Here is a 24,700-nt window from a genome sequence, read left to right on the forward strand (position 1 = left end):
ACAGCCTTGATGCTGTGCGAGCATTGCTCAGCAGTAGCCAAAACACTGGTGTGTCATCAACATCTTTCTAGCTACCTATACAAAGCACAGCACTATAAGGGCTGCTCTGGGGAAAATTAACTTCATCTCAGCCAGACCCAATACAACTTGTTATGAGGAAGGACAGGGAGAGAAAGTCATGAGGAGGCTGACATCTAGCCTTGGTTTATGATGAACACTTATCTTATCAACCTACTGTTAATAAACTCACTAAAACAATAAAGACCAAGATTTAATTTTAACTTGGTTTACTGGCCTGCTTTAGCAATGGGTAAAGGTGATAGCTTGGAAAAATATTAATCAGAGTCAGCTATTTAAAGTCAGATCTATTTTTTGGCAGCTTCTGCAGGGAAGTTCATCTACCAGCGATCAACCATGAAGATTCTTAGCTACCTCCTGGTTTACCGAAGGTTCCTGCTCATTGTCCTCACCCCATTGCTTTTACTTCCACTTCCACTTATCATCAAAACCAAAGTAAGTGACCTGCTTTGAGAGGTAATTATTTTGCACCGTATATAAAACCTGAGATACCCAGATCTTTTCAGAATCACAGAATCATAGAATTGTTTGGGTTGGAAGGGACCTTGAATGACTTCGTGATGTTTGCATTGTGGATTTTCTTTTTTCCTTTTTTTTTTTTTGGCAACTTAGAGTATTTGCATAGAAATGTAGAGAAGAAAACAGCTTTAATGTAGGATTCTGTACTGGTTGCATGAAGGTGTGAATTATATGTTTGTTTTGTTGTTCAGGAAATGTTTTTCTTGTTTAACATCATCTAGACTACCTTGAAAATCCTGTCCTTACTATTACATTTTAGCCACTTTTAAACATCTTTGTGTGATTGACAATGGAGATTAATTGTCAGGAAGATAGCTGCAATTACCTTTTTATTTGATGATGGATTTTGTTAAGTTCATCATATATTGTGTTAGCAAATGACTGAAATCAATGATCTGAGAAATTCCCTCTGGTTCCTAAATAGAGCAAAGGTTATGGCGGGACACTTTAGTTTTATTTTACTCGAAATAAACTCTTCTGGCATTCAATAACTGTTGTGACAACTCCAGGCTGATGAAACAGCTATTTAAAAATTTTATTAGTGATTCAAATTGGTACAGCTCTGATGTCAGCAGAATGAAAAGGAATTCTTCTGTGATGTATCATCACACATGCATTATACGTATCATGCGTAACAATACATGAAAGTCCAGTTCAGAAGTCCTTGCATCACAAATAAATAGTGGTTACGGAGCAACATGCTTCACGCTGTCTCACTTCACAGTTTCAATATTTCAGTTTCCTCTCTGAGAGGAAATTCTTGAGAAATTCTTGATGAGGTAGGACTTAAGTGAGATAAACATTTGCTAGGTGATAAATGAATTGACACTATCAAATTGTTTCATACATAACACAAGCTTCCCCCAAAAAAACAAATGCGAGCCATAGCTAACTGACTTGGATTTAACAGTGTTGTTTTCCAGTCAGAAGTTCCCAGAGCCATTTCATTAAGTTATTCCCTTCCCAATACAAACCATCTCTGCTGCTGTTGAGTAGTTTCATGCCCTAACCTTCTAGGATTCCAGAAGAATCTCATTATGTTTGGCTGTGGCTGCATTTTATGGGCAGCATTGAAGTAAATTCTCCTGAAAAACCTCCTGTTTTCCAGGAGTTTAAACAAAAGACACTAAAATTACAAGTCTTAAAAACCACAGCTGTGTTTCTTGTCAGTCTTGCACGCTGCTTTTTATATTAGATGATATCCTTGCCTTATTGATGTTGATGACAAAACTTCATTGATTACAGGAGAGACAAAATTTGACCTATTATTGACTGCAACTACTCCTAGAGGTTTAAAGGTTTGCTTGCAGCTGCAGAATGTTTGTGATTTATGTTAATTCATGGTCTGAGAATGACCTATATGATTAATTGTGCTTGAAGGAAAAGGCAGCTGACTTTTTCTCCACCTTCTGTAAGTGGTAGAATTTAAGTGATTTTACTATCTCTTAGAAAAAATTCTTTAAAACTCTTTTACAGACTAAGTTTCATATCTTAGCAGGATTATCAATGACAGACAATAAGTACCCTAAATTCAGGTCCCTTGACTCATACTTTTTCCAGATGGGGGGAATCTCTTTACTGACATAGCTGGACTTTTTGCAATCATGATTTTTTTTCTGGATGATCCACTCATATTTTTGTTGGTGCCTTTTGTATTCTAGGAAGCAGAATGTGCATACACGTTGTTTGTAGTTGCCATCTTTTGGCTCACAGAAGCCTTGCCGCTGGCTGTTTCAGCTTTGCTCCCTGCCTTTATGTTCCCATTGTTTGGTATAATGGAATCCAAGGAGGTAACCCTTTTTTTTTCTCTCTATCATATTATGGATTTCGATGATAAAATCTCCAAAGAACCACATAATGTTGAAACCTGATGGGCTAATAATCCATGGATTTGCTGACTGCCAATCACAGTAGGTCTGCCTCAAGACTTGCTTACATGCTTTGTCCTCAGGACTTGTTCATATGTCTTTAATATTTTTGTAATTCAGTGCTTAGGTGCTAGTTGATGGGAAAATGCTAGAAAGATACAAAACATCCTTAATGTTACAGAAGTGAGATGCCACACTAAAGACCGCATGTGCAAAATGCTGAGTATACATCTTCATGTCAAAGAGAGGACACCACAGATGATCATACTCTACGTCTATGTTTAAAGTTATTCTTTTATCTGTTGGATAGATACTAAATTAATAAAAGCAGCATTTCATTGGTGATTTAGTTCGTATGTGAGATGTGACTGATGATCTTAGGTTGTTCATATCATAAGCCTTATTTTCATTTTGTTTTAACACTATGTACTTTAGTGCAGTTACTCTTGCATCATTTGGTTAGATGAAATTAACAGTTTCAATGAAATTAACAGTCTAAATTTAAGCCAAAAAAGTTTCTCGATATTTTCCTTACCGAAATTTTTTTCATTAAACTGATAATACTAATAGAAAGTCACCATTCAGCTAACAAAATATTTTTTGTTTTTATTTCAGGTGGCATCTGCTTATTTTAAAGACTTTCATCTGCTGCTGATTGGAGTAATTTGTTTGGCAACATCAATAGAAAAATGGAATTTCCACAAAAGAGTGGCTTTAAGAATGGTGATGCTGGTGGGTGTCAACCCTGCATGGTATGTGCTAAACAATGTCTTGAAGGACAACAGTACTTGTGAAAAGCTATGTATTCCAGAAATAATTGCCTACTGCTTTTTCTGTAGTAGAAATCCAGCCTTTCTTTTCTACTGAAACAAAGTAGATATTTGAAATTATATGGTTGATTTGTAGGTGACACTTTATTATTTTGCTGAAATCCTAACTGAAAGTTCCCTGCAGTGATTCTGTTCATAATAAGGATCCTTCTGAACAAAAAATCTGATGAATTTTTGAATAATGTAATGGTCCTGTTTCTTAATGGTGGTAGTACATTACATACCTGATGTCTACAGCTGAAAATCTGTGCTATGCTTATTGAAATTTGTATTTCAATACTGTTTGCAAAATTCTGGACACTTACCAAAAACGCAAGAAGAGTTCAAATACACAGTGAGGAAAAAAAGTCATAAAATTAAAGATGGGGGAGTAAAAACACACTAAACACAATGTCTTTATTTATGTTTTTTTCTTTGTCTACCTATGAAGAAAATATCAAAGGAACAGGAGCTTCCTCAGCTGAATGAGGTGATGAGGGAAATGAAAGCACATACTCTCTACTTACTCACTATCAGCATGTATCTTATGAAGTGAAAACTCACTCTTTGCTTGCTTTACAAGCTTGCAGAAAAGCTTTAGGCCCACAGATTCATCTGTCAGCACACCAGTAAGGCTGCAGATAAGATCTGTAGAGCGAGTCCGGCTTCCCAGAATACATGATGCTTATGACTCCTTGTCAGGAAGCACACAGTGAGAGGAAGTAAGAAGTCAGAAAAATAGAAACCCCAGGTCTAAAAAATGAGATGCCTCTTAGGTGATCTAACTAATAACACCTCATGGAAATGCTGGATTATTTGTATTCCTCAGTGATTTGTCTGCCCTAATTTTGAATATCACACATATTTTGATTTTTCCTGCATCTTTTGATAGCTGGTAGCTTTCTTTTTTGACAAAATGCCCCTTACTTTCTTGTTCAACTGCTTTCCATTATCTTTAGCTATGTTCTTGAGGTATGCAGTTTTAGTTATTTCAACTTCTCTTTCTTGATCACTCCTAAATCCTCACCTTTTGGCTGAAATCTTGAAAGGGAGAACATAAGTGGATGGCGTGCTGTGCTAAGCTGAGCGCTGCTGGGGAACTTGCTGTGGACACAGAAACCTGCAGCCAGCTGCTGAGGATACCTAAAGCAACTCCACAGACAGCTTTGTAACCCTGAGGAAGCAGTATCCCTCATAACTATCTCAGCTCTATCACATTTCCCGATCTTGACAAAAGGATGATAAGATTATGATAAAATGATCTGTGAAGGAGAGGATCCTCCCACCTCTCAGCATCTGCTGCTCGTTAGCTGTGCCCACTGCAAAGTGATGCACGCTGTTCCCTGTGCATAGCCCTCCTCCTCCGCTAGCAGGAGTCCCCAGCCAGCCTGTGCGCATTGGAGCCTCATCCAGCCCAAGGGAGAGATAGACTGTAGGCGGTTTCTGCATTAGAGGACATGGGGGATGCAGCAGTGGAAGCAGAATAGCAGGAGTCTTCTGGATTCTGCATTCTGCATTCTTCTGGAGAAACTGGCCTGTATCAGAAATAGTGTGGCCAGCAGGAGTAGGGAAGTGATTGTCCTTTTGTGCTTGGCACTGGTGAGCGCACACCTCACATACTGTGTTCAGTTTTGGGCCCCTCACTACAAGAAAGGTGTGGAGCATGTCCAGAGAAGAGCAATGAAGGTGGTGAAAGGCCTGGAGCACAAGTCTTATGAGGAGTGGCTGAGGGAACTGGGGTTGTTTAGCCTGGAGAAGAGGAGGCTGAGGGGAGACCTCATCGCGCTCTACAACTACCTGGAAGGAGGTTGTAGCGAGGTGGGGGTTGGTCTCTTCTCCCAAGTAACTAGCGATAGGACGAGAGGAAATGGCCTCAAGTTGCGCCAAGGGAGGTTTAGATTGAACATTAGGAGAAATTTCTTTACTGAAAGAGTGGTCAGGCCTTGGAACAGGCTGCCCACGGAAGTAGTTGAGTCACCATCCCTGGAGGTATTTAAAAGATGGGTAGGTGTGGTGCTTAGGGACATGGTTTAGTGGTGGACTTGGCAATGCTAAGTTAACAGTTGGACTCGATGATCTTAAGGGTCTTTTCTAACCTAAACAATTTTATGAGTCCCTAAAGGCCTCCCATCATTTGAGCTGTGCGGTCTGGTCTGCAGGCTAGCAGGGAAAGGTGAATATGACTTTGCAATGTGCAACAACTAGAATGAGTAATAAAACATTGATTGTGCATTATATAGCAAAAAGTGACTTTATAGTTGAATGTAAATGAAGCTATCATCCAAGGTTCCATGAGAATATTTTTTAACATCACCATAGGGAGAATAACTGGAGCTGAACAGGTTAGGATATATTTTATTATTTTTTTAATCAATTTTAGAGTCACTCATTAGAGTACACCACACTGCACTATATGGTCATCTGACCATCAGTCCATCAAATGCTGGAAATTTATGATGAAGAGTTTTGAAACATATGAGTGAATGTCTTAATTTGCTTTGGTTTTAAATCCTCTTGCAAGTTGTACTGAAATTATATTTCTCTACAATGTGAACATCCATATTCGGTGTCCTTAGCCTGACCAGTACTTTCTGCATAAAAATTTCTCCTGAAAACACAATTCTTCCCCAACTTCCATCTGAGGACCTAATCAAAAACTGCATAAAGTTAATGGGTTTTATACTACTGATGACAATTCGTGTTGAATCAAGTCCACCACTTGCAGATCTGCAGATCATTTCATCATTATGCAATTAAAAGTGCACAGAGAAAAGACAAGGCGCTCCTGTTGAGAAAAAATCAAGTTTGAGATGTTGTTGCTATTAGCTGAAATGAAAGGCTATGGAGGCATTCTGAATAGTATTTTTGCATCATAAAATATTGCTTACATTATTTTTGTATAAAATCTTGTCTTTGTGTGCTGAGTAATCCTTACAGATTTTGTGAAGCTTCTGATCAAGACTAGGCAAAGAGCTTTACAAATTGCACAAATGACTTCTCAGAAAATGCTGCAACACCACAGTCCCTCCACTCACAGTTGTTCTCCTGCTGTGGTGATGCGTGGCAGATGTTTAATGACACTGCCAACACCTTGGGTCAGGAAGTCAAGAGGACTACTCTCATTTACAACTCCAAGAGATGCATTAAAAATGACAACGTAGCCTGTATTTTAAGTTTTCTGTCCAACTTCACCAGATATGACATGGAATATCTGATTTTTTTAGTGTAAAACTAGAGTGACTCCAGTCACTGATGCAATCCAGTGCATTGCATTAGTGCAATCAGGAATTGCACAGATGCGATTCCTATTTGTAGTAAACTTAGCATAAGCTGTGCCAAGACCATACTAAGATATTGTAATGACCTTCACTTTCCCATGTAATATCAAATATGATGTTTATTGAAGCACAAATAATCCTTACACCTGTCTTGGGGCTCTGATTAAGAACTAAGTTAAGTACCGCTTACTGAAATGTTAATATTTCTTCCTGTAACACCTGGACTGGTATCTAGAGGACTTTTAGAGACTAAGTGATAAGTCCAGGGTTTTCACCTAGCTTGTACAAAACAAGATTAATAGCATTAGCAGTATAGCTACTGTAACTTTCATTTGAACTTGTGACATGCATGGTGCTCTTTCTTCAGAGATGATTAAAATACAGTATCATTCTGTAAATAAACATTATTTCTTCTGTTTCAATTTATAGTATATTTGATCCTTTAACTCTAAAATATGATAATTTCAGTGTCTTTGATCAAGATAATTTTAATTCATAAACTTCTTCAGAGGTCAATTACAAGCTTTGAATTTTCAGTGTTTCCTACATTCAAGCTTTCTGTTGAAAAAGCTTTCCATTTATATTAAATAGAGCGGTGATAGGAGGTGTTGCTGTAGCAGCCATAGACTCTTCTCTCCTGTTTCAGGCTTACGCTGGGTTTCATGGTTAGCTGTGCTTTCTTGTCAATGTGGCTCAGCAACACCTCTGCTGCTGCCATGGTGATGCCGATTGTAGAGGCTGTAGCTCAGCAGATCATCAGAGCTGAAGCAGAAGCTGATGCGCTGGAGATGTCTTGCTCTAACGGCTCCATCAACCTGGCACTGGAGCTGGACGGTAGGCACGCAGTGCAGTTTTTGTCTTTGCCCACCCTCACCCTGCAGCGGAGTAAACACCACATAAAATAAAGTTGAATGGCTAGGAAAGTACTAGCGTCGTTATGTGCTTCATTGTGACACTTCTCTAGGATTACTGTGTGTGAGGTCTCTTCTGTTCACAAAGATTAATTAAAATTGAACAGGTGCAGAATACGGCAGTTATATGAGAGAACGGGAGAAGAGAAGAGAAGAGGTTGGCTCGTTCAGCCTAGTAAAATGTCTGAAAAGAAATATGACTACAGGTTATAAATACATTGGAGGTTAGCAAGACAAAAGAGCTCTTTAAGCTCTAGGGTAATGTTGGGAGAACAAATGAATCTAAACTGGTTATGTACAGAGTTGGATTGTAAATTAGAAAGATTTCTCCTCATTAGAAGATTCAGAGTCCAGGGAATATGAACCATGATGGAGTAGGACACAACTACGTTTACGTTTTTAAGATTGGCACTTGTAAATGTATTCATGGGATGATATGAAGAGATTGCATGGAACAGGACATGCTGATGGAGCCTTTCCAATTTTACTCCCTCAAATACTTATCTGTCTTTGCATCAATGTCTTACAGAAAATATAGGAGAATGTGAAAGCAGTGACTGCAAAGAGAAAGAAAAACAAGTTAATGGGTAATAGTTATTCATTTACTAAACTCTGTTCTAAGAATTCATCTAAATAGAATATCTGTTTATTACCATACATACCTTTGTTTTTCCAGATACGACAACAATGTGGGTAGTACTGTGTGCACAACTGAAAAGGAAAATGAAAAAGAAAAGGAACAGGTACTTAAGGTGTCTTTTTATTACGCAGCTAATGTGTGTAACTTAGTTTTAACCTAAATCTCACTTCTGTGTAACACCTAACACAGCACAGCTAGCAATGAAGCTAGTTTCATGTGAATAGGAGATATATGTGTAGATACACAGTTTGCTTATGTAGTTATTTCATTACTGGTTTTGTGCTCCCAGTGTATTTTACACAAGTTAAAACAACCTCACCAGAGTACAAACTCTGTATAACAGGTGTGTATACATATATCAGTATATATAAAGGAAGTTCCTGTGTAAGGACTGAGACAGCTCAGGAAAAGGACTTCAGGATTTGACTCTCCCTCCCTTTCCTTTCCATGAATAACTGTAGTACCACTGTAACAGCAAACCAAACCACTCTACATTATAGCCTACAGCTATATTGCCAGCAAATTGTCTGGTTCTTCTGGGACACCCTTGAATCCTATTTTTGTGCTTGGTGATGAGCCCTTCCTACATATTAATTGGTGTATACTCTTTCTAAGCAGAACCTACCACCTGTTGAAGCAGGGAGAAAAAGCAGAAAGGACAAATACAGTGGGATTTTCAAAGTGATGTGCTTATGTGTTGCTTATTCTGCTACCATTGGAGGGTTGACCACAATCACAGGAACGTCGACTAATCTGATTTTTGCTGAGCACTTCAATACGTAAGAGACTATAGTAAATTATTTGTATTCTTCTTAATCCAGAATTTTAACTGTTCTTTCTTCAGCTCTCACATGGCTCCCCTAAAATGCATTAGAAACCTTACCCTTTGATTTGATGTTACTTGATTCTATTACTTTCTTTTTGTTAATTATCTGTTAAAGAGATAAAATGAAATTGCATGGTTGTATTTGCCTGACACTGGGAAAGGCAATAAGTGATCACCCAACACATGCAACAAGATGACCATTCTTTGGTTAAGTAGTACTTTACTCTTTGAATAGCTGCATGGCAAAAGATGGGCTTATCTGAGGAGGAAGACCCTTAGCATGAATAGGACAGACGCTATCTGGCCTTAAAGGACTGTTATTCATTTCTATGCACAGCAGGAGCTAAGTTCAGGTCTGCTTAGCAAATAGCATCAGGAGACTTTCAGGAGGCTATGCTTAGTGCATTGTTGAAGTGAGGAATTTAGGTCCATTAATCAAAGAAAAAACAAGTCATTTCAAACCAGTCTGAAACTTCGCATTCAGTAAAACACTTTGTTTTGAGGTTATTAAAAACATTATTTAATATTCTTTTTCTTTCTAAGTAGAACTACTTTGAAAAGAAAATTGGCAGATTTCATTCCAAAGCTTTTGAAAAACCAATAGTTCTTGCTGAACTTTTTTTCTTCTGCAAACTACTTATTGCCAGAAATATTCCTACTCTAATTTGAAAATAAAACAGAATAAAGCACAATCCTTTTATTACCCTCTGCCCACTATTCTGTATTGCACATGGTAAAATAGTGAAAGACCAGTTATTGATAGATTTTCTTCCAACCTGTGTTCCATGAATGGACAAAATTTGGCTTCAGCATGCTGCTAAAGAGAACTGAAGTGGTACAGTCTGTACCGCTATTGTCTTCAGCCTGTGCTAAGAGAATAGCAACAATGGAAACAGTATGGAAATTATAAGAGTGCCTGTTATTTGGGCCAAAGAATTACACAGGGCAGACTACGGCATTATAAGTCCTTCAGACTTAAACTTTCAGTCATAAAAGCATTTCTGGTTCAAGCAGGCTTCACACTCAGGAGCCTAGAAGAATCCAAGATTGATTACTAAGGATAAGAACTGTTCTTGTTCATTTCCCTGAAGTTGTAGGAAACTTGAAGAAAACTGGCTTACAGCTGGTTTTTCAGTTTGTCTTAGCTGTTAACAATCTCTTCAAGAATGCATAAGCAGATTGTTGTTCTCTCCCTGGGTCTCCACCCTCTGGTAGGAGCATGGGCCATACATGGAGCACTGCATGTGTAATCTAGTTTTATACCCCACCAGGATTTTCTTTAATCTTTACACAACCATTGAGCCTAATCCTTAAGCTGAATCTACCACCTAACTGTGTAAATATGTTTATCTATCTTTAACTGTCTTGCTCCCCTTCTCCTTGTTTTATTTATGCCCTGTCTGAAGTGGGAATTGACCCGTTAGCATCACTTGGACACATTTGCAGTCTAGCTTTATGTATCGTAAGCATCTGAAGTAGAATCATTCAGCAAAAGAGCTGTACATACAGCATATTCCTGGGTTTCCCACTCAGTGACAAAACAATTGAAATGGCACTGCAAAATTCCATATTCCTCATTCCAGTATTAAATAAGTTGGAACTAGTGTTTGCTCTTCTCTACTTCCCTCCTTTTCATTTGTCACATGAAGAGGAAACCAGTATATCTGTGTTAGCATTGGAGCCTGTGTGTTGCTGGGAGTCCTCAGCCTGCTGTAGATTTAGGACATGCAATTATGCTGTGTTCCACAGGGCAGAAGCAAACAGTGGAAACATTGATGCAACGCTAAGCATCCCTGCCAGTGAGACCAACTACCATAAGAGTTCCTTTCCAAGACAGATTTGTTACTGATCCTCTCAGGGTCACTCTATTCAGTCTTTAATTGTATGCAAAGAGACACTACAATATAGCATCTAGAATATATCCAACCGAAAAAAAAAAGGAAAAAAAAAAAGAAAGAAAGAAAAAAAGAAACGCGTTGGCTAACACACTGAGAATTTGTGTAACCAGCTAGTAGACTAAGCATTAGTCTGCTCACCACTGCCCATAAGATACCCAGAAGCCTTTACTGGCCAGGGAGGCATCAGTGAGGATGAGATGGGTTGGTCCTCACTGTTCCCTCGGTGATGCTGGGTCCCTTTCTTCTGATCCCTTTTTTTCCTTTAGCATTTTATCCCTTTCTGTATTGGTGTTTTTCGTCTTGAATCCTTCAGGCTGCTGCAGATCCCCATGTCAGTTATCTCACGTCTGCAGTTTTACCTATCTAATCTTACACAGCTCTGCTGTAGAGACTTTCTCACAGCTCTTTCCCACACGAAGCAGTTTCGTCAGCGCTGCGAGCCAAGGTTCACAGCTGGGCCATATTAGAGCAGGGCCGTGGATCCTAGAAGCACAGGCAGCTGCACTCCAGGGTGAGGGGAAGGCTGGGGAGAGATCAGAGAAAGAAAGGGTTACCAGACAACACTGTGTCAGGGAGAAAAGTGAGTTCTCCTATGCTAGGTTGCATTATCTGCTATTGCTGGACTATCTACTACGGGTCTTGCCTGAGGACACACTGAACTACTTATTTTCTAGACCTATTTCCTTTGGAAAATGAAAAAGTGTGATTGATTTTAATAATCCCTATTTTACAGTGATTCAGTGCCAATAACAATAAACTCTTTCCAGGCAAACACTACAAATGCCAAGAAATTTGGTTCATAGAACAAATCCAGATAAGATTATTTCTTTTATGACTTTTATAAAATTGCTTAGGTTGAAAATAATGTAATGTTGGCAAAGTTTGATTCTTTGTGTTGGAAGGTCAAAGTCAGTTAGCAGAATAGGATTCAGGAAATTGATTAACCTGAGAGTGAGCCTGACTGGAGAACCAAAGGTTCACTGTCTCATCACTATGTAGAGTTGCAATTTAGAGCATCACCTCAAGAAGTGGGTAGGAGTTTTGGTTCAGTCCCTGCTGGTACTTAAATTGCAATATATGTAAGTATCATAATAAATATAGATCAATCCTAAAATTTGCACAATATTTGAGAAAGCATTTATAATAAGCATTTACTGCTTCAAAGACCTATGTGACCATCAGAATGGCTTTTCTTCTAGCAAGGCCTGATTGGCTAATAATTGGAAATAGTCATTACAGTCTCTGGACATTGTGATTTCCCTTCCATCTGATTTTTGCATCAAGGAGGAAGGCTATTAAAGGAGACTAGTCTTTTCTCACTTTTAACATTAAAAGCTCTCTCAGTAGAGCTGGAGGAGCTCAAAGGAAGAATAACTTCTGTTTATAAAGTAAATTGGAAAACAGGATTCATTTACCTGGCCTTTTTGCCTAGCTGGCATCTATATCATTCAACAGTAAATTAATTTATTTCAGAAAACCAAAGCCCATTTCTCCTTTTCTGAAATGCACATAGCAGGGAGAGCTCTGGTTGAATGGCCCACATCTGTAAACAGTAGATTAAGACAGCCTCAAAGAGACAAGATGACTGGAGAGACAATTCATCTAACAAATGAACATTCCTGCCTTTCCCGGAAATTAGTAATAATAATTTCAGTTTTAATCAGTTTTGAATCCCTTATGGAACCTTAAACAATACAAGTCTCAATGTTGTCTCCGCTGCTGTCTTCTAAGTTCATTGGAGCTTGTTCATTTGAGTATATTTTCTTGTGCTAAGTCTCCTCTCAAAGAACTGCTTTTCTTCAAGTTCTGTTTCTTTGTAGTCCTAATCAGTCCTTAATGCTGTGAGTGGCCCTTCCTTGCCTACTGAACTCTAGATCAGTGTCAGATCCCCAGCCCTGTGCTGATCCAGTGCTCAAATAACTGGCACAGCTAGTTCTTGCAGTGGTCATGATGATCAGGAATGGGATGGGAGGGTGAGGGAAGAGGACGCCGGAGGCCACCTCATGCTCAAGTCAGCTGCCAGCCAGAAGCACTCTCTTGCAGCAGGGCTTTCTGGCACTTCTCACAAGTCTTCATTCCTCTGCAAAGCTCAACTGAACAGTTTTTTACTTTCATCCAGACGTTACCCAACTTGCCAATGCATCAATTTTGGATCCTGGTTTGTCCTTTCTATCCCCATCACAGTTATTATTCTGCTGCTCTCCTGGGTCTGGCTCCAGTGGCTTTTCCTTGGGTTTGAGTAAGTAAATGTTTTAATCAATAAAACTAAAGGTTGATGATATGAGAGATACATTGTACCAGGAGTAAATATTGCATCTAAGTCTAACAGGCTCAATATAAGATAACGCAGCAACAAGATAATGCAGCAACAAGATAATGCAGCAACAGCGATTTTTGATCCTTGATTAGTCCCATCCTTGAGTCTCTGGATGGGACAAGAATTTTCTAAAATAAGGATCCTCGACTACTCAGCCCAAAGTGAAAAGTCCATACCACAAATGATGATACCCATTCCTTTAGAACATACAGACATCATCATTAAACAGTGCATAGGTGCAAGATAGAAGACTACTGAAATTTTATACATTTTGGTCTAAGACTGGAAGATTTATAGTCAGGATGTTGCCCTTCACTGGAGTCAGGGATTGGCTTAAATACTTGAGCAATATCTGTGTTATAAACTGGATGACTTGTAAATGTATTTGTAAATGTAAAGTAAAAAGCTTCCACTTTTCCAAAATGTGTATGTGGTGGGATGGTGGGGGTTTTTTTCCCCTCAGAGCTTGTGTTTTTAAGGTTTTGGAGAGGAAAATACTTCTTTTGGGCTGATTCTTCAAAGCCTTGTTCTCCATGAGCTCACTAACATCTGCAGAGATAACAACAGGGACACTTATCTTCCACAATTACATGGCTATGTATGGCGCAAGAGATGAAGAGTGAGACTGTGCACTCTTAAGCAGACTTAAAATCATCCCACACTTACCACTCCATATTTGAACATTTATTGTTTAGTTTTTCTTGATTGTTTTGATAATGTTCTTTTTAACACTGGGTAAGGGTCTTATCCAAGAATGAAAACCTACCTCATACCAAAAAGTCTGCTGATCAATACGCAGGCTATTCATGCAATATACAAACTTTTTCATTGCAAAACAAAGTAAAGCAAAGTTATAGATGACTTTCATTAAATAGCCAGGTTATGTATTTGATTGTTTCAATTAGTTCCCATGATTGAAATTTCATCCTTCCTGGGCAAATGAGCTTGTCTATAATAGGACACATTTTGTTGCTGCCTGTGTCAATCTCCCGTTGAGCTTTGTCAATTAATTCCAATATGCTCAGGTTTGTGTGTGATAATTAAATGGGAGATACTGCATTGTAAAGTGAAAATTTTACTTTTGCAAAGTGTTATTTGGTAACTGGAAAGGTTGGACTTTTTTTTTCTGTATACACTGTTAATTCATTGTTCAATATTGCTGATTTACATTCCAGTTTTAAAAACATGTTCAAGTGTGGCAAGAAGAAAACAGCTAGAGAAGAGGCCTCAGTACAGGTGATTCAGGAGGAGTACAAGAAGCTTGGACCAATGAGGTATGTCAAACTATAAATCTGCAAATAAGACTGAGTAAATCCAAGTGCGAATTCAGGAAAACATATAACCCATTCTGTTTCTGCTATAGCTACCCAGAAATTGTTACACTTGTCCTATTCATTCTAATGACCCTGCTGTGGTTCACCAGAGAGCCTGGCTTCATCCCAGGATGGTCTTCACTTTTCCCAAAGTAAGTAAGCTTTTTGATACACTAACAAGAACTGTACTGTGTCTTAACTACATACTTTCTTTTCTTCTCAATTTAAAAAAAACTTTCAATACTTCTGAAATATTCCAGGTTGAAGTTGTTGAAAACCTTTGTAGTGTATACAGAATAGGTAAACTCCAGCAATTTCATAGATGTATGTGTGCAATATCTGAAATGTGTTAAACCCATTACAGGATAAATTAAAGTGCCTCCTAAGAGGGATTATACCTAGTTTTTAGACTCGATCCAGTGAGGGAGAATGCATAATGATTGATGTTACAGTAACCTACTTCTTTATCAAATCTTCAATTTCAAGAATAAATCTTTGGTTAGAATATTTTGATCTACTGCCTTTAGTGATAGCCACACTTGTATGCATACAGGACAACATCCCCTGCTTTGACAGCTCTAATTAATGATATAAATCACTATCTGTTCATACATAACTCTCTCAGTGTCACAGTTCAACTAACCACCAAAAAGCCAGGAACTATTCAGGAACTATTACATTTTTTTTGCCTTCTGCTGCAGCTTGGTTTTCAGTCCCTTCCCCAGGCTCACTGGACTTTTTTCCCTAAGAAATCATTCACTTTTGCAAGAACTTATAATACTGTGATATATCCTGTTCTCTTGCTGTAATTACTGTAATTTCAGTTCTGTTCTGTGATAAAGGTCTGAGTTTTGTTCTGGGGTACTGGGAAGTAGTTGCAGGACTGGGAGGAGCAGGACTTTGAGTTGTTTAGGCCCTACTGGATTTAACATTTATTACTGGATGGGTCAAAGGCCAGTGCTGGACTTGGATGGTAATTTTCCATTTTGTTTTCCTGTGTGTCTGTCATAAATGACATGTGAACACGCATCCATCATGCCTCCTCTCTTTAAATATACTCCCACCATTCATACATACACACACATGCATGCACCAGTGCTCTGCCAGGAAGTCTGGTAGGGGGTATTACAAAAAATTATTGTAGCCCTTTGAAAATTTAAAGTGCAAAACAAAAATATTTTGTGTAAAAAATAGCATGAAAAAGTGCAATAAAAACTAAAATTTTTGTTTAATTATTTTTTCATTATGCAAAAAATTGCAAAAGAACTTTTTTCCCCCTTATAACAACAGCAGAGCTGATGATCATTGTCTCATATGAAACACTCTATTCTTGAAGGGGTTTTGGAGCATTGACCTAATCAAGCAATCAGCCAGCTAAGCAATCAGGCTGGCCTTGTTTCTCTTTCTGCATCATATTAACATTCAATGCTCATCGAGCACCGCTTAATGGTGAGATACATCAGATACTGAAAAACAGACATTGTACACAACCTTTCAGATTTGGGACTTATGGCTCAAATGGATTATTTCAGTCCAGAGATCCCCATTTTCCTATCTGAAGTTGTCTGTTTACTGTTGTCTGAGGATTTTGTTCACTGGCAGGGGAAAGCAGAATATTCTCATAAGAAATGTGGTTACAGGTTCTGCACAGGGATGTTACTTTGTGGATGCCCTCTAATGTTTTCCTTGGAAGGGAATGCAAGCATGTGCCATGTCACATTAGGCTGAATCATGTTATAATTTGGGTGAGGTAACCTGAAGACAAACAAAGCTTGTGTTACTGCCTAACAAAACCCTTAAGGGGAAAGAAAGCATTTCTTACTATTCAGACCTTGCCTATTTCTAGATAGCTTTAATTTATCAATCAATTGCATTAACTGGCATAAAACCAGGCAACTGTTTTTTTTACTTTTCTGAGCAACAGAAAACTTCTCAGCCAAGATACGCGAGTAGGACAAGGAGCAAGCACAGGTACAGCTGGGAGTAGTGAGCCACCTTCTTTAAAGAAAACAAAGAAGCAAACAGGAAAAAGAACTCAAAACCCAAGAACTGTGGTTCTGTCAATGGTTACATTGCACTTATCACTGTGATGTCCAAAAGGCTTCTAGCAGTGCATGAACTGCGGCTTGCATCTCTTATGCACATGTTCCCTAATGCCTCTGCATAAAAAATTGTTCAGTGTTTTCGATTTAAGTGTACCGATAGGCATGTGCACAACTTCCTTAAGTTTATGTTACAGGAAATAATTATGCAATGAAATATTCTCTGCCCTTAGAAATCTAATTTCTTATCAGAAACCTGATAGTACTGATTTTGCACAGGACCTTATCCCACAGTCTTAAGTCAGCCTCATGGAAGTTCTGTCACCCGCACAGATGAGCTTTGTCCTTAGGAAAAGCTGCAATGTCAGAGCTATAAGTAACCTTGAGACCCTCCATGGCCAATGAATGGGTCTTATTAGGTATGATTCACACCACTCCCAGGGTCTTAAAGCAGACAGGACGGTCAGTTCATTTGTTCTAACATGGTGAAGATCAGAAGAGCTACATTATTCTGTGTTAAGCTTGGTATAGATTTATTTCATCAGAATATTAATTCCCAGAAAGCAACCAGGCTTGATTTCAGGGTGGCAAAGCTCAGGTTCCTCAGGTATTGGAATTTACCACTTTCCTTGATAGTCTGTCTTGGTAGATAATCATCTCTGTTGCCAAACTAAACAAGACAAACTCGCACCTTGTTTTCTGTCTGAATATAGCTTCCAGCCATCTGTTTTTGTCTCTCCCTCTCGGATTAAAAACTTTTCTGTGATAGGTGCTTTAAGGATATACGTATCTGGTTTAATTATATCACATTATAAGCTTTGTTTTGACAAACTAAATGGAACGGTCGAAGTTTTGCTTTGAGAAAAAAAAATTCCCATCACTCTCACCACCCATGCTCATGCTCTCAGCCGCTTGTGTGCATTCTCACAAGTTACCGAATACCCCTTTCAAATACAAACATTGATTTTTTTGAAATCCCAGCAGAAATATTGGTATTTAATGATTATACCTCCCCACTTTTTAAGGGCCACTTTTTGAAATATCAGCCAATTTTTAATCCACATTTGTACTGTATGAGTATTGAGTAGAGCTCATTTTTAAGCAACATTATCAGATGCCTTTCAAATATACATTACCTTTACCAGTTATTTTTTCTTAAGAAAATTTTGTAAATCTATTAAAGACCAATCCTTTACTGTCCTGCCCTGAGCCCCTGTTACCTCCCTCTGGAGGCAGACAGCAGGATGTTTTAATAAATGTTGTATATTTACACTACACTCCCTAACACTACAGAGAGCAGCACAGGGTAAAACCACCTGTTTCCTCCCCAGCTGTTGACAGCACAGGATCACACATCATTTCTGCTACAGCAGTTGCCTTCCATGTCCTGGCCTGATTCCAGGCTGTAGGGTATTAGCTTCAATTAGAGGAGTTTCAAGTTGGCCTTTGGCCAAGACTTTATGAACCTCATAAGAAACAGAAAGTTCAACACTGGGCTGCAGCTGATTACAGCTGATGTGTGCAAGGTGGGCTTCCCTCACGCTTCCTCAGATTATTGCCTGAGTGTATTCTTTCTTTTTTCTGCATGATTTATTCCTTTCTTTACTGCCAATACAAGGCCACTATGGACTTTTGCCCACAGCCCTGTTCTCTACAATGATCTTAGATGGAGTTATTGTGAGATCTCCTTAATCAACAGGTTTTTTGCTTCCTCATAGGACAATCAGATTTGCAGTGTTACAAGCAGGTAGATGTTGTATATGCAATTGTAATACAGCTTGGATAAATGGATTTTTAAAAATGTTTATCTCAAAATGTGATAATGATTGAAAAGCTTCTGTTTGGAATGGTGCCATGTGTGTCTTCATGACAGTGTGACTGACAGTAGGATGTTGTGTGTGTCCCAAGCAGGTTTTCCAAGAATGGCATTTTGCATCAGGAATACTAAGTTTTTCTGAGAAAAAGATTGCACCTCCCTAGTTCAACAAGGGGAAGTGCAAAGTCCTGCATCTGGGGAGGAACAACCCCAGGCACCAGTACACACTGGGGGTCATGCAGTTGGAATGCAGCTTGGTGGAAAAGGACCTGGGGGTCCTGGTGGACACCAAGTTGAACATGAGCCAGCAATGTACCCTTGCCCCAAAGAAGGCAAATGGTATCCTGGGCTGTGTTAGGAGGAGTGTTGCCAGCAGGTCAAGGGAGGTGATCCTTCCCCTCTACTCATCACTGGTGAGGCCACACCTGGAGTGCTACGTCCAGTTCTGGGCTCCCCAGTATGAGACATGGAGAAAGTCCAACAAAGGGCTACAAAGATGATTAAGGGACTGGAGCGTCTCTCCTGTGAGAAAGGGCTGAGAGAGCTGGGTGGGTGTTGGTCTCTTCTGCCAAGTAACTAGCGATAGGACAAGAGGAAATGGCCTCAAGTTGCACCAAGGGAGGCTTAGATTGGACATTAGGAGAAATTTCTTTACTGAAAGAGTGATCAGGCCTTGGAACAGGCTGCCCAGGGAAGTGGTTGAGTCACCATCCCTGGAAGTATTTAAAAGACGTGTAGATGAGGCCCTTAGGGACATGGTGTAGTGGGCATGGTGTGTTGGGTTGACGGTTGGACACGATGATCTTAGAGGTCTTTTCCAACCTGTATGATTCTATGATTCTATGATTCTATGACTGTTTAGCCTGGAGAAGGGAAGGCTGCAGGGGCATCTTGTCAATGTTTAAAAATACCTGGGAGGGTGCAAAGAGGACGGAGCCAGGCTTTTCTCAGTGGTGCCCAGTGACAGTACAAGAGGCAATGGGCACAAACTGAAACATAGGGGGTTCCTCCTGGACATCAGGAAATGCTTTTTACCTGTGAGGATGACTGAGCACTGGCACAGGTTGCCCAGAGATGTTGTGGAGTCTCCATCCTTGGAGATATACAAAAGCTGTCTGGACATGGTCCTGGGCAACTGCCTCTGGGTGACTCTGCTAGAGCAGGGGAGGGTTGGACCAGGTGACCTCCAGAGGTCCCTTCCAACCTCAACCATTCTGTGAAGAAGCAGCTGCCTAGAAGAAAGTGGCAGCATGAATTGTTTCTGAATCTAAATCTTGCCTTCCTTCAAAACTCCTAGCAAGTCTTAAGAGAGTGCAGGATAGGATCCTAGAGGAAGAGATTTTCTGCTCTTTAGACCCAGTGCATCTGGTCCTAGGCTAAAGGTGATATATAGGCAGAACCCTCGGCCTTAAGAAACTGTAACAAAATAATAACTTGGTTTTTAAAAGTGTTTTATGTGCTAGCAGATGATAGGAAGCAGGAGACAGAATATATTAAAGAACCACTTCAACTTCTATGGCAGCTTTACTTTGTGACAGTGTTAGCTAAAACTATGCTGGTTGTGGTGGCAGTGTGCTATGCCTATTAAGGGTTTTTGAATCTCACCTAACACTGTTGTTAAATCTGGATCTACCAGATTATACAATTATAACATATAACTGGGAGGTGATTTTTCCCTTTCAGTGAAAAGTCCTGGTTTAGTATAAAACCTTAAGCTACTGGGAAGATCTGCTAGGAAGTTATGCTTGGACCTACTGTAGCTGCATATGCAGAAAAGCATATAGTATGAGGCTGAGAGGACAAATATATTGGTGTATTGGTTCAGGAAAATTTACAGAAGAACTTACAGAATATAAGAAGAAAAATAATAGCAAAGCTTAAGAAAATGATGGTTTCAACTTTCTTCAGCAAAATTCTTATTCATTTGAATGACCATCTTGACTGAAATAAGACAGACTGGGGTATGTCACGACCTAACAGTGTGTAACAGAATCAGACGGATGTGTTAAAATGGCCTTAGAGCTCAGCTTTGCTCTTTACCTGATCTTGGGGCTACTCTGTACAAGTTAGAAGGGTATTGGATCAGTTTAAGAAACACTAGTGCAAGCGGTTCTTGGGCACTGGAAATGACCAAAATAAACATGGCCCTTGTGTCTATGACCCTAGTAGTAAAAGCCATAGGAGGACGATAATAAACGTCTGCTGCCTTCTCTTAGCTACAAAAGCATTATCCTTTGGGGATATGCACAGTGCTCTTAAGGCCTGTTGGACTGAATCTATTACACAGCATATTAAAGTTACTAAATTTATCATTGAACTGTGAAAATTAGTTGTTTAAGCATCAGCTATTCCCAAACAGTCCCCTCCCCCAGCTTATTTCTGTGTGACAAAATAACACATGCTTATTCAAGATGCTTACTTATGAATTTAGAGGGCTCACATCTAATATTTGGTGAATTGACCTTGGCTGGCTGCCAGGTGCCTACCCAGCTGCTCTCTCATTCCCCTCTCCTCCCCTCAGAACAGGGGAGAAAATAAGGTCAAAATGCTCATCGGCCGAGATAAAGACACAGAGATCCCTTAGCAGTTACCATCACAGGCAAAACAGACTTGATTTGGGGAAAATTAATTTAATTTAATTGTCAGTTAAAAATAGAGTTGGATGGCGAGAAACAAAGACAAAAACTAAAACACCTTTCCCCCACCCCCTTTCTTTCCAGGCTCAACTTCACTCCTTCATTCCTGACTCCTCTACCTCTTTCCATTGCACCAAGCAGTGCAGGGGGGTGGGGAATGGGGTCAGTCCGTAACAGCTCCTTTCTGCTGCTCCATCCTCCTCCTCACTTTTCCCCTGCTCCTCCTGACTATGTAACATTTATGTGTTTTTTTCTTGTTAACTTCTCCTTAGGTATAAAGGCTATGTTACGGATTCAACAACTGCCTTAGTGATAGGCCTCCTGTTCTTTATCATTCCAGCAAAAACATTTTCTAGGACTTCAAATGGAGAAAACAGTTGAGTATATTTTGATGTGGATTTTACTACAGTAAGGTATCTAAGATGCAACCATAAATATAACTTATTGCACTTGTTAAAGGAACGTTGTTAAATACTAATGTTACAATCTTAATACAGGATAATATCTTACTGGGATATAAAGCATCCCTGGCCTGGAAGTCAGTGCCAACAATTAAGCAATGTGAGCAGCAGGAGTTAGTGCTGTGCAGGAACCTGCTACCTGCAGCCCACCGCCGCCAGTGGAAACCACCTTTTCGTTGACTGCAATGGGCTTTGAATGGGACTGCACGGGGCAGTGTTGGGTTTATTTTTTAAAAATGTTACTACTTATTTAAGGTACTCTATAAAATTCAATGTGGTAAATGAGTCCATTCTCGTTTAATTTTTCTCCTTCAAAATGGAATTTACTCTGATTAAAATATACCTCTGGCTTGTCCTCTTTATGCATTCAATTCTGCTGCTGAAATCAATGAGATCTGGGGGTTCACAGAGAATACAAAATCAGAACGTAAATGAGTCTAAGTGAAACAGCATTTGCTCAGCAATCTGTCTGAATAATGCAGTTTTATTGAGTAAATTAAACTCATCGATGTCCCACAGCTATCTTCCACATAAGGAAGGAGGGGAGAGGGGCCAATGCTCTGCTGGTGGAAACTGTTGCAGCTCTATTTTCTCTTCAGGCTGTGATAGTTTTCACCAGCTAAGGATCTGTCCCAAGAAGTGCAAGTTGTTCACGTCAAAGACTTTCTTCGTGTTGTAATGATGAGATTTTGCCTTTGAATATTTCCCAAGTACTTCCTCAGAGAGATTATTTCAAGATGTTTTTCAATATGTTTTGAAATGTTGGTGGGGGTTTTGGTTTGCGCTTTTTTTTTAATTCTTTTTTTCTCTAGCTGTTTTTGGTTACACTCCACTGATTACTTGGAAGGAATTTCAGTCATGCATGCCCTGGGAAATAGCTATTCTTGTTGGTGGCGGGTTTGCACTGGCAGACGGCTGTGAGGTAATGCAATTTATAGAAGATACTGAACAATTAGCATGACCCACATCAGGAGCAATTCAAACATGCAGTGAATTCACAGTTATTCTCTTGTTTTAGCGAGTTATTCTGTAGTAATGTTGAGCATGATAGAAGTGGCGAATATTCAAGACATTCACAAAGCAGGGTTACAAAAAAAAGTTTACTTTGTCTTCAAAGATTATGCACAATGATGACTACTATTTGTTATTTAATTTAAACCTGATGGTGGTAGGAGTTGTGCAGACACACTGTTTCCAAAGCCTTAGAGTTAATATCCCATCTCACTGAGGTACCTCCCACATAGAGCCCTGCTGGGTACTCCAGTAAATCGAGCAGGTTTGGGCCCAAACTCTGGTTATGAAGCCTGATATATGAATATTACAATTTTCTGATTATGACTCCTCTAAACATCTCAGAGGTGCAAATATAAATAAATGGAATATAGTTTGCATGAGTTCCCATAGGACACCATTGAATTAGAAAAATATGGTTAAAAACATGTAGTAGGAATATGGAAAATATTTCTGATTTTTTCTTTTTTACACAAATACTTTACAATTAGCAGATGAGTAAATTCCTGTTCTATACCATTTATTAAATTTTCTTTTCAGTGATTTGTAAAACATAATCATGTTGTCATATTCTTTATGCAGGTTTCAAAACTTTCTGAGTGGGTAGCAAGTAAATTGACCCCTCTAGGATCATTACCGTTGTGGCTGATTATCCTGATATCATGCCTTATTGTCACTTCAGTAACAGAAGTGGCCAGCAATCCAGCTACCATTACGATATTTTTGCCCATACTATCTCCTTTGGTGAGTATAACACAGGTTGTTTTTAATCAGAATCTGCTCTATCATCCATGTAATAATATAACTGCTCAAAGAAGCAGTTTTTAAAAGTCTCCGTAAAATAATTCATACCTTTTTTGCTGTGCTGTTTTGTGCATTGGAAACTTGGTTGTTTTGGGGCTTTCTTACAAGAGATGCTGAAAATTCGGTAAAATTAGGTAAAAGTTCAACGCTGAAGAATCAATGCTGTTATTCCTATTTGTGAATAGTCGAAGCACTTAAAAAGGACAGCTCTCTTAGTGTTTCTTCAGGACCACTTCTTCAGCGAAATTGGTTAACACCACAACTTTCAAGCTGTCACCAAAAAGAAGAGAGGGCTAATAGATGTGCTTTATACGTAAATCTCATTTCTTCTCTTCGTAGTTCAGTTGTGTCCTTTCTTCTCATCATCTTTATCAAAACACCCAGTTCTTTCTTCTTTGAAACTTACTGATCATCTTCTAGTCTGTAGATTTTCCTTTTGGCCAGCCTAGACACATACGAATGTCCTTTCCCTCTCTTACAAAAAAACCTCAGTCCTCACTTCATTGAATCCCTCCTCTGTATTACATACAAATTCAATTGTATCATCTTTCTCGCAGAGTTTTGCTTTTAGTGCTTGTGCAGTGTCCACACTCTTTGCAATAGTCTTATTTTAAGGACTCAACTACAATTAGAAAACACCAGGTGTGAATTTAAAGTTCAGTAGCTATTCTGTATTAGAATCACCTTTTCTCCTCTGAAGCATTCTCAGATATAATCTTAAAAATGAGATTATTATCAGAAAAGGTTATTTCTCACTATTTAAACTGGCAGTTCTGTTCACAGTTCACTTGTGTTAATATAACCAGTTTGTATTTATGTATTTCATTTGGCAAATGTGTCCCTGACAGCTGTTCTCTCTCTTTTATTTTATGATAGGCTGAAGCCATTCACGTGAACCCACTTTTCATTTTGATACCTGCTACCTTGTGTACTTCCTTTGCATTCCTGCTTCCGGTAGCAAACCCAGCCAATGCCATTGTATTTTCATATGGTCATTTAACTATTATGGACATGGTGAGTTTTAAGCAAAACTCCCTAAAGAGGATTTTCAGCATTTTAAAAACTTTCTTCAGTGTCTTGATGTGAGTTTCCTCTTTCTTTTTCCTCTCCTTTAGGTGAAAGCTGGTTTGGGCATTAACATCATTGGAGTTGCTGTAACTATGCTTGCAATTATGACATGGGTAGTGCCTATATTCGATCTCTATACTTACCCAAGTTGGGCACCAAACATTTCTGTTGCAAATAGCACTGGGCTGTAAAAAAAAAAAAAATCCTGGGAATTGGTTTGCATTGGTTTTGTTTCTTTTCTTTTCCACTGACACGTGGTGAGTCACTTAAAAAATGCTTTTTGTCACCACAACAATAGGGATCCACATTACTATAAATGCCATATTTCACAGTCCCAGAGACCGATGATCCAGTCTGAGACTCTAATCAGCAAGAGTGCTCGACTTTCTAAACATCATAAAGTTA

At 39.1% G+C, this 24,700-nt stretch overlaps 1 protein-coding gene across 2 annotated transcripts; it reads left to right on the top strand.

The window, feature by feature from the left end:
- The first annotated feature begins 414 nt into the window (after window positions 1-414).
- On the top strand, window positions 415-24,486 carry SLC13A1 (solute carrier family 13 member 1). 2 transcript variants are annotated; one of them, XM_075150937.1, is made up of 15 exons: window positions 415-513; window positions 2,259-2,387; window positions 3,081-3,217; window positions 7,199-7,386; window positions 7,993-8,050; window positions 8,140-8,206; window positions 8,719-8,882; window positions 12,947-13,066; window positions 14,320-14,418; window positions 14,508-14,609; window positions 21,224-21,327; window positions 22,225-22,334; window positions 23,006-23,167; window positions 24,104-24,241; window positions 24,343-24,486. In XM_075150937.1, the coding sequence occupies exons 1-15, from the start codon at window positions 415-417 to the stop codon at window positions 24,484-24,486; spliced, it is 1,821 nt and encodes a 606-aa protein (XP_075007038.1). The 2 variants fall into 2 exon arrangements, with proteins under 2 accessions (XP_075007038.1, XP_075007132.1); XM_075151031.1 differs by having other exon boundaries at window positions 8,722-8,882.
- The last annotated feature ends 214 nt before the right edge of the window (window positions 24,487-24,700 follow it).

This window comes from Calonectris borealis, chromosome 1, assembly GCF_964195595.1.
Source record: "Calonectris borealis chromosome 1, bCalBor7.hap1.2, whole genome shotgun sequence".
NCBI lineage: Eukaryota > Metazoa > Chordata > Aves > Procellariiformes > Procellariidae > Calonectris > Calonectris borealis.

Bases quoted from the DNA above. Each gene is read 5' to 3' on its own strand.
- SLC13A1 (XM_075150937.1), top strand. From the start codon at position 415: ATGAAGATTCTTAGCTACCTCCTGGTTTACCGAAGGTTCCTGCTCATT. The intron at 14,419-14,507 runs GTATGTCAAACT...TTTCTGCTATAG, and splicing joins AAGAAGCTTGGACCAATGAG to CTACCCAGAAATTGTTACAC. The intron at 24,242-24,342 runs GTGAGTTTTAAG...CCTCTCCTTTAG, and splicing joins ATTTAACTATTATGGACATG to GTGAAAGCTGGTTTGGGCAT.